The following is a 9448-nucleotide window of genomic DNA, read 5'->3' as shown; positions in this document are numbered from 1 at the left end:
GCAGGAAATGGTTGTGGTGCACTGCAGCCTGCCCTGGATCCTGCCTGTCCTGCTGCTCAAGGAGCAGTTTTAACTGCGTTTACACGCATGTTGTAATCGATCCAGTCATAGAAGTGCTGAGTGGATTAAAGAAAAAATCATCCTGGGTCGATCTTGGACTTCGTCCTGGACTCATATGGCTTTTTCTTACTAATTACAACTTTATTTTATATCTGTGCCTTTTGATTATAATGCCTCTGCAATTTTAAGAGGTACACAGCAACAGCTACTGCAGCACAGAAAAGCCTTTTGTAATTCAAAGCTGCATTTTACACCGTTTTAAAGAGAGCACTTTGAATACCTTTAAGCCTTCTATCGGCTAGCTTGTTTATGATTCTTAGCCGAAATGCTCTGAATCAAAAACTCCACTCTAGTTAGAAATCTTTTGGTTAATGTTTTAAAACAACCTGTAGTTTCAGCCTGCGCGTTCCCCAATAGGTTTGCTGTGCCTTGTACGTTTCCCTCGCCTGGGATTTTTCCATCCCCCTCCTGCTCGCCGCTTGCCGGCCTGGGCCTCGCCCGTGCCGCTTCCTCGCCTGAGGCGAACAGTTAAGAGAAAACAACTTTACTTCTCAGGCGGGGAGGGGGGGCTGGGATCAGCTGGGCCTGACCTGCGCCGCTTTGATTTTAGCCCGATCTGTGGGTTACACCGAGACGGCTCTGCGCCGCTCGCTTTGCCACAAATTGGGTTTTTAATATAGCTCCTACCGGGGAGTCAGGATCAGTGCCAGAATGCATCTGGAGGCTTTTCCGTAGCCTCTCTAGCCACTCCGTAGGAGTCTCGTCCTTCTCCTGACGCTCTTCCAAGGCTTTTCCCAGATTCTGTCCTTGTGGCACAGCCCCCCGTATACCTTGGATGACCATATACTTTAACTCCACTATCTTCTGCCTGTCTTCTTCTAGTTGGGCATTCCACGGTGGCCTTTGGCTGGGCCACTTAGCCTCCCCACTTCTCCCTTGTGGGTTTCTGTTCCCAATCCTTAATCGCCGCTGTCCGGATCATGTCCCGCTCCTCAGAGTTAAACAGCGATTTCAGGATAGCACAAATATCATCGTACGAATAGATGCTATTTCTCAGAAACTCATCAAGCCGTTCCGCCACCCCTAGGGGATCATCCATGATTTTCCCCATATCTTTCTTAAAGGCCCGCACATCCTCAGAATTTATTGGCACATTCACATAACTGATAATCTCTGGAGCGGTTGGGACTTCCCTCAGTGGGAAGAGCCCTTGTTGTCTCTCCTCTTCCCAGCCATCGTCTGAGTGTGTTCCTTGGGTTTTCTGTCGTGTGCGACTTGCGGGGTGTTACAGGGGGTTGGCCGGGTTTGGGGAGAGGCCGGGGTGCCCGGTGATTTGGGTACGGGGGAGGTAAGTTTTCTAAGGGTTTCCATACTATCTCCAACACCATTTGCTGCTTATATGTTTTCACGGGGTATAATGAGACGCTAGCACATTCCTACATCCCCGCATATTCTGTTTCCTCCTGTGTTGCCCCCCACCAAGCACGAATTCCTTCAGAGTCCGGCAGATTTCTCTATTGAATGACCCGAATATAGGCCACACTATGTTTCTTAACTTCTACATGAGCCCACTTTTCCATACAGAAGAACACGGCTCTTTCTTTAGATTTTTGTTTACTCATGCGGCACTCTTCCCAATGCTCCAACATCCATCCTAAAGGGCTATACCTCGGGATGTCGGGGAGGTTCGACTTCCCGTTGTCCCGGGATTTTTCTTGAACTTTACTTTTCTTTAGGCCCATGTTGAAGACCCTTTTCCTCCCCCTTTTCAATCTGCTTTTGTCTGATTTAGTTAGTACACGCAATGAAGCCAGACAACCACCACCAATAATTTCTTTGTTAACTTATTAATTGTGTGGAGAACCGAGCCACAGACTTTCTGTTAACAGGTCTCTTACTTTTTCCCTGGATCCAGCGAGGTGCTTCGTTCTTCCTGATCCGTCAGTGGTCCCCGGAACCCCCCCTTTCGTTCCCCTTTTCTCCCTTCTGGGGTCCCTCCGTGTGTGTGTTCCCAGGAAAAGCCCGTACTCGCTCCTTGCTTTCCGGACCTTTTCCTTGTCTCTTTGGTGTGTGTGTTTTGGGACACTTTTTAACTCGCTTCCCCTTTGCCTGACCGTCTCCCTCGCGGGAGGACGGAACTGCGGTCTCCGGGTCCACACTCACTTCGTGAAAATTTCACATCTCATACACACACACACACACACACACGACCACCCTTGTATTCAACCCCGCGATACTCACGGTTCCTTTTCCTTGCGTGGGATCTTCGTGCACGTAGATTTTATGGGTAAAAATTAGCCGGATTTCACGGAGAGCTATCTCCGTGCTCTAGAGCTCAGGGCCCGTCCCCCGCTGTGGTGTTTCCGTGGCTAGTTTTTAAGGCTGCCAAAAAGTTCGTTTTTACCTGGTTGGTTCTACTGGGTTCCCAGTCTCACTTGGCCGCTGAAATTCCGGCGGGGTGCCGTTTCCGTGCTGCTTCATGGCCTGCTGTGGCTCAGGCTGAAGCTCAGCCCTCTGCCTTCCCCACAAGGACTTGCACACAAGCAGGCCAGGGAAGCCCACGGGGTGTGCGTCTGTCCGTGCCAGCACCTGGTTGCTGGCAAGGAGCTGAGGCTTCCTATGGTGGGTGGGAAGCTGTGGCCTGGCCATGGGGGACAGGCAGATCCCCTCCAGGGAAGGCCACAAGTGCTGCCGTGGCTCCCCCCCAGGGTCTGGGGCCACTTACCCACAGGTGTACTGGATGCTCTGTGTCATTCCAGCCACGGTCAGGAGGATGAGGAGGCTGAGCCAATTCATGGCTGCCAGAGGCACGTGTCAGCTGCAAGCACTGAGGGCTCCGCGCAGCAGCACAGCCACAGCCGCAGTGCCCACAGCAGCCGTTGTGCCCATGGTGCCCTTGGCCCTGGGGCTGATGTCACAGAGGGGTGGGTTCCATGTTCTGGGCCCTGTGGGGTTCTGTGGCACAGGGCCCACTGGGGGAGGGGCAACATGGAATTGAGGAGCCATAGAATGGTTTGGGGGGGAAGGGACTTTGGAAATCATCTCACTCTGAGCCCTTGTCCTTGAGCATGGAGGGATAGCTTGCACTGAACATGTTTTTCAGATCTCAGCTCAGGAGCTGTTCTCAAACACATTGGCAATGTCTCCCCCAGTTGATGGGCTGACCTGGATGATGGTCAAAGGTTAGAGTAACTTGTGATGTGTCTTTCTTCATCACTGTAGGCAGTCTTTTATAATAATGATTAGCTGCATTGCCTATCTTATCCTTTTGTAAATATTTGTAAATATTAATGGTTTGATGTCCTACTTACTTATCCATTTGCATTACTCTTGCTGTTTCTGATGCCTTAAGTTTTAGCTTTTATATTTTTCTGATTCTCTGCTGCCTTGTTGTGTAACTCTGAACTTCATATTAAGTGGCTAATATCCTCTTTTTACAGGGTAGTTACGCAAAACAATCCCTCCTCAGCTTGAGAATCAAGGACAATCATTACTCAAAAAGCATAAAAAACAGCAAAGTGGAAGGGGCAAGCCAAGAGGTTGACACTTCATGACCTGGAGATGTAATTGGATTGTTAACCCCAATATGGAAATGTACCAAATTGAAAAATTGTAAAAACTGGTGACCAAGATCCATCTTAGATCCAACCTGCTTGTATCCCTGGCCAGGCTCTTGTACTGCCCAAGGTGTATCCCTTAAAGGCCTAAATAAATACCAACTTTATTTATTTAAATCTGTCTAGTCTCTGTTCCAGATAAACCTCCTCAGGCATCATTTTGAAATATAGTAAATTACAGTTATTCCTGCAGTTGGTGTCTGTGTCTTCTGCGCTGACCCTGCCTCCATGAAAAACAGGCATCCACAGCTGCTCTGGAATGCCAGTATCTCATGTTATGAATAAAAAGTTATCTATTTTTGTTTAAGGTGACAGAGCTAAAACCGGTTGGACCTGTTGCTGTTAAATTAGCTTAATTGTTAAGAGTTCTTCTTTAATTGCCTGTCAATGGTTGGTGATTTAGCCATTGTCCTCCCGATGCTTGCCCAGGAGCTACACCTGGATAAGGCAGCCCAGGAGAATAATGTGTGGGAAGCCCCCAGAGCAGTCGGTGGGGAGCAGGGGCTGGGAGGGTGACTGAGTGGCCTGGCAAAGCAGGCCCTGGGCTGTGTTGGGGCGGTGCTGCCCTGGCTGCCAGTGCTGCTGGGGGTTGAGTGGCTCATGGCATGCTCCTACCTGGCAGGTGTCGATGCGGCCATGCGGGTAACCAGCACACAAGTTGTGGGTGTGGACTTTCCCTGCATACCATCCACTGCTGTTGCAGAGCTGGAGATCAATGAGCTGGACCTTGGCCTCCTGCAAGTGATCAGTTGAATCTTGAGCTGTGGGCAGAGAAAGGAATAAGCCCCCGGCAGCTTGATATCAGTTTCCTCATCTGTCGGCAGGGATCCCTTCTCCTAGGACATGGCTTTGCCTCTGCAGAGACACTGTGGTGCTGTGATCCTGCTGCCAGCCTCTGGGGAGCAGGCGAGGCCTGTCTCTTCAGAGGTGTACATCATGCAGCCTGGCTTTGGCCTCTGCTGTGGGGAAGCCCAAACCCTCTCCCCAGTGTGCTGAGCTGGCCCAGAAGTTGCTCTTGGAACTCACATTTTGCAGTAGTGGCACCCCAGCCAGCAATCCAGCAGTTGATGAGCTCTGAGACTCTTAGGGTGGGGTCAGCCACACAGGCCAGCTGGATGTAGGAGCTGCACTGGACAGGATGGTCCAATTGCACCAGGGCAATGTCGTAGCTCATGTCAGCAGGATTGTAGTACTGGTGTATCAGCACCTGCTTGACACTGCGCACTGCTGCCCCAGGGCCCGGCTGAGTGAACTGAGTGGCTCCAATCACTAGGTAGACCATGCTGATGTTACTGGAAAGGAGATGGAGAGAAGACTGAGAGGGAGCAGAGCCATGTGCCACTGGAGCCAGCAGTTGCCAGACCTTGGCTTGGAAAGGCAGAGAGGGAGCAGTGCTTTGGCAGGTGTGAGTGTCCTCACATGCCTTAGGCTGGGGGAACGTCAAGCTAGAGGGTGCTAGGTAGCCTTGCACAAGCCCAGGCTTCTCCTGAGCAAGTTGGCAGCCTGGCTGCCTGAGAGGAAAGGGGATGGAAATAGTAGTGGGTGCTAACTCCACTGCAGTGTTGTGGAGATGTCTCCATTCCCTGCCTCTCCTTACCTGATATCATCAAAGCAGTGGGCCGCTGTGAGGACCCACTCTGCACTGATGAGGGACCCTCCACACATATGTCCCAGGCCTGGTACCCAGGGGTGCTGGATGCTGACGATCCAGGGCCAGGCTGCTTCCGCAGCACCTGTGCCACCCACGACGCGTGTCATGCCATAGTCATAAGCCGGGTTGCCGTAGGAATAAGTCATGGGGCTGTAGACAGATTGTGGAGCTCGGAGTCCGCAGGTCCCTCTGCAAACAGAAAGTAATTTCCGTGCTGCTTCATGGCCTGCTGTGGCTCAGGCTGAAGCTCAGCCCTCTGCCCTCCCCACAAGGGCTTGCACACACAGCAGGCCAGGGAAGCCCACGGGTTGCGCGTCTGTCCGTGCCAGCACCTGGTTGCTGGCAAGGAGCTGAGGCTTCCTCTGGTGGGTGGGAAGCTGTGGCCTGGCCATGGGGGACAGGCAGGTCCCCTCCAGGGAAGGCCACAAGTGCTGCCGTAGCTCCTCCCAGGGTCTGGGGCCACTTACCCACAGTTGTCCCATGTCCCGTGAGCCATTCCAGCCACGGTCAGCAGGATGAGGAGACCGAGCCAATTCATGGCTGCCAGAGGCATGTGTCAGCTGCAAGCACTGAGGGCTCCGCGCAGCAGCACAGCCACAGCCGCAGTGCCTGCAGCAGCTGTGCTGCCTGTGGTGCCCCAGGGCTGATGTCACGGAAGGTTGAGTTCCATGTTCTGGGCCCTGTGGGGTTCTGTGGCACAGGGCCCACTGGGGGAGGGGCAACATGGAACTGGTGAGCCACAAAATGGTTTGGGTTGGCTGGGACCTTGGTGATCATTTAGCTCAAACCCCTTTGCTTTGGTCATGGAGGGATAGCTTGCAGTAGACCTGGTTGTTCAGAGACTGGCTCAGAAGATGTCCTTGAACACTTCGAGGTGTGGGGCTACCACAGCTTCTTGGGGCAACCTGGGCCAGTTCCTCAGTATCCTCACCATCAAGAACTCTTTCCCAATGTCCCATCTAAAGCTACCCTCTGTCACTGTAAAGGCATTGCCCCTTTTCCAGTCAGTACCTGCCTTTGTAAAGAAGGCTCTCTGCTCTCTCTCTGGTTTCTTTAAGTCCCTTTTCTTGTGTGATGAGGGTGTGCAGGCCCTAGCGTAGGCAGTGGCTGTCTCCTGTCACTGTCTGCTAATATCTCACAAGAAAACATCTATCATGGCATCACAGCCTCTTTGAAATTTCACTGCCTGTCTGCTCCTGCTCCTCTCCGCTCTCTGAAGTCTTTTTTCCATGAGATTTTTCACAAAACAGAATCACTCTGAAACAGGGTGCCTTCAGGAAGCATGTGTGTGCTTGGGTCAGGAGCCAGTCCAGTTACAGCCATAGTGGGTGAGCATCCACGTGTCCAGAGTGGATGTTTGAAGGGCAGCTGTGAATGCAGTTGCTTCAGATTCAGCATGGAAATTAAAAAGAAAAAAGTCTGTCCTAATAGCTTTTAATGAACAATCTGCTACTTATTTAGTTTGATGTTGACAAGTTAGCTTAATTTCTCAGGTGGAAGCATCCTAGAAGATGTTAGTAGTTTTGAATAAGGAACACTGTTTTGAAGTTATACTTCTAGATATTTCTGTAGTGATTGTGAAATTTTTTTGGTGATTTTCTTCTAGAGGTGGAGTAATTAAATGTAGGCATGGCAAAATATGTAATATTTCATATGACTTTTTATTTTGAGGAATGCTGGGTTTAGTGGGTTATGACAGGGATGATACTGGCCTAAACAGAGTAGCTGACTTTATTGCTGGGGTGATACCTCAGAATCTTCACTAGTCTTAAGGTACATCACAATTGTTCCCAGCATGGGTTTGCCAGAAAACTTTGAGAACAATGCTGAGTCTTCCAGAATTTCAGCAGCTTGTCTGGGAACCCTTACCTGGTATTTCTGGAGCAAACAGAATTTCTTCTAAGACCATACTGACCTTGACTTCTGGAAGTGCTTTATGTTTGGCACCTATCTAAAGTATCTCTCCTTTGGAGCCCTATGAGAAAATGGGGTGAGAGGGGAGAAAAAATGGTTAATTGCTTTGCTTCTCATAGACAAAATATTTTTTTTTTCTTTACAGGGACACAGAAAAAGTGATACTGGAAATTTCTATTTTTTAGAAAAATTTAAATGGTTGAAATTTTATTTCATATTGGAAATGGATTGTCTTCAATGTATTTTCCAAGGAATTGCAGCTGTCTGTAAGCACAGAAGGGTTACAAAGTTAGGTTACATAGCAAATCTATTTATTTCTGCTGTTTTTTATTAAACTGCATCCTTCAATGTTAATGTAGACCAAGAAAAAGATTTGCTACACAAGTGATCATATTGGTTTGCCAGGTATGTTTACACTGTTCTTTTGTTACATGGCAAGATAATACAGACATCCAGATCATTGCTAATTCTTGTGTGTATAGCATGGTTTACTCTGAATGATGTACAATGTAAGGCTCAGACATTCCAAGAGATGCATAAAGATATTTTATGGGGAAAAAAGTTAATTGCCAGTTGATTTATGAACATAGCTTTCTGCAGAAATATGACTGGATTGAGTAGAGTTCAGGAAACTGATCTTTTATGTATTTTTATAGGACAGTTGGGTGCAGTTGTGACAAGTATAAAGTTGAAGATTTAGTTTTTGTGATGTTAACATGCGAAGCTGAATGTGACTTCCTGACTTCTATAGCTTCAGTTCTTCAGGTTCATTCACACTGCAGCTGAGAAACGTTATTCTGCAGTGTCTAATATTGCCCATACACTACACAAAGAGCTGCAAAGCAGTTATAATAGAAGCAGGCTTTGGGTTTGCATTAATCAGGTGGTGTGTAGCATCTTTATTCATGTTGTGCCAGTGTAAGCTGAGAGATGCAGTGCATAATCTACTCTGCTCTTGTACTGAATAACAAGTGTCACAATCCTTGTTGTCCATGCTATAGGTAAAGAAACTTACAGATTTGACTTGAGCAATAAGGAATACATGTTGACTGTTAAGCATGGCATTCTATGGTGCAAATTAAAAAGAGAGGGAGAAAAAGTAATCAGTTGTTACTGGGAGGGTGATGACTGTCGGGAACTTCTCTAGAAATTGGGAAAAAGTTTGCTTGTAAGAGATTTTTCTGCTGGGGTTTGGAGAACTCAGGAGTACATTAAGAGTGTGTGTGCATATCTAAAAATTATTACTTCAGAGTTTTCAGATGAGGGAGTAGAAGAAAATAAAACTGAAACAGAAATGGAGAGAATTGTTTTGGAAGTGAGACGTTTCCTATGTTTTTTTTTTTTTTCTGAGCAAGTGAAATATATCTTCATGTGTTTGTGTTGAGTTTGAAATAATTTCTATCTTCTTCGTGCTTTTATTTTTCCATAACCTGTATTTATGACATTATTTTTATTTTAATTTTAGAAAAAGTTTATTTAAAACATACTTCAGTAAAAATGGGAAAAATAACTTTAAAGCATGGGTGTCCATATAAAGTCCATTTAATCTGTAGGTGTTGAGTATTTTATTCAGTTTGCTGCTTTTGTCCACATATGACTACATGTATACGTGCACATATGAAAGGTTAATGGATTGTCTGGATTTTCCAATATCACACTGTACATTTTCAGGCATCTTTTAAGGCTCAATGTGTCTCTCACATTCTGTCCCAAAGCTGTAGAGACGTCTTTGTCTAAAGATGTGTACACATTTATGGAGGATATGAAGTTTTTTACAATTTCCTTGGCAACCCAACAATATTTACATCACCACAATTTTCTTATGCAATAAATATTTGCAGTTCAGCTGGCTGGGACATCCCTAATATCTTCCTTTGAGCTGTATGCCTGGGGTAGCCTAGATTTTTGAACTGTTGTTTCCTGGGCATATGCATGGACAAAGGGCCTATTGGTTCTCTGTAAAACTGTGTAAATTTGCTTGTTTATTTCATGGAAATACAAGCAAGAATTATCTGTAGTGCCATAAAAATTTTGTAAGGGGTGCTTATGGGAAACTGGGAAGATTTCCCAGGGCAAAATACTCTATCTGTGGCTTTTCTTGCTGCTAGTTCGTATTTTCTTAAGCAGTGTTCCCAAGTCCTTCAAAGTCTTTTTCCTCAGTTGCTGAGGGCTACTTCAGTCTTCACTCATGCAGTTTTTCTGCTTT

The 9448-nt window shown here is 47.3% G+C and overlaps 1 protein-coding gene across 1 annotated transcript; it reads right to left on the bottom strand.

Moving 5' to 3' along the window:
* Positions 1-4109: 4109 nt before the first annotated feature.
* Positions 4110-5938, bottom strand: LOC121347803 (acrosin-like). The gene is made up of 4 exons (XM_041426718.1): positions 5796-5938; positions 5275-5517; positions 4704-4969; positions 4110-4438 (listed from the first exon to the last, which is right to left on the bottom strand). The coding sequence occupies exons 1-4, from the start codon at positions 5879-5881 to the stop codon at positions 4110-4112; spliced, it is 924 nt and encodes a 307-aa protein (XP_041282652.1). The 5' UTR covers positions 5882-5938.
* Between the last annotated feature and the right edge of the window lie 3510 nt (positions 5939-9448).

This window comes from Onychostruthus taczanowskii, unplaced genomic scaffold (genome assembly GCF_017590055.1).
Source record: "Onychostruthus taczanowskii isolate IOZ18803 unplaced genomic scaffold, ASM1759005v1 scaffold93, whole genome shotgun sequence".
Lineage (NCBI taxonomy): Eukaryota > Metazoa > Chordata > Aves > Passeriformes > Passeridae > Onychostruthus > Onychostruthus taczanowskii.
The sequence above is the reverse complement of the archived record's forward strand: the minus strand, read 5'-3'. Positions and strand labels throughout refer to the sequence as shown.

Bases quoted from the DNA above. Each gene is read 5' to 3' on its own strand.
- LOC121347803 (XM_041426718.1), bottom strand. From the start codon at position 5,881: ATGCCTCTGGCAGCCATGAATTGGCTCGGTCTCCTCATCCTGCTGACC. The intron at 5,518-5,795 runs GTAAGTGGCCCC...TTCTGTTTGCAG, and splicing joins GGGACATGGGACAACTGTGG to AGGGACCTGCGGACTCCGAG. The intron at 4,439-4,703 runs GTGAGTTCCAAG...CTCTGCCCACAG, and splicing joins GGGTGCCACTACTGCAAAAT to CTCAAGATTCAACTGATCAC.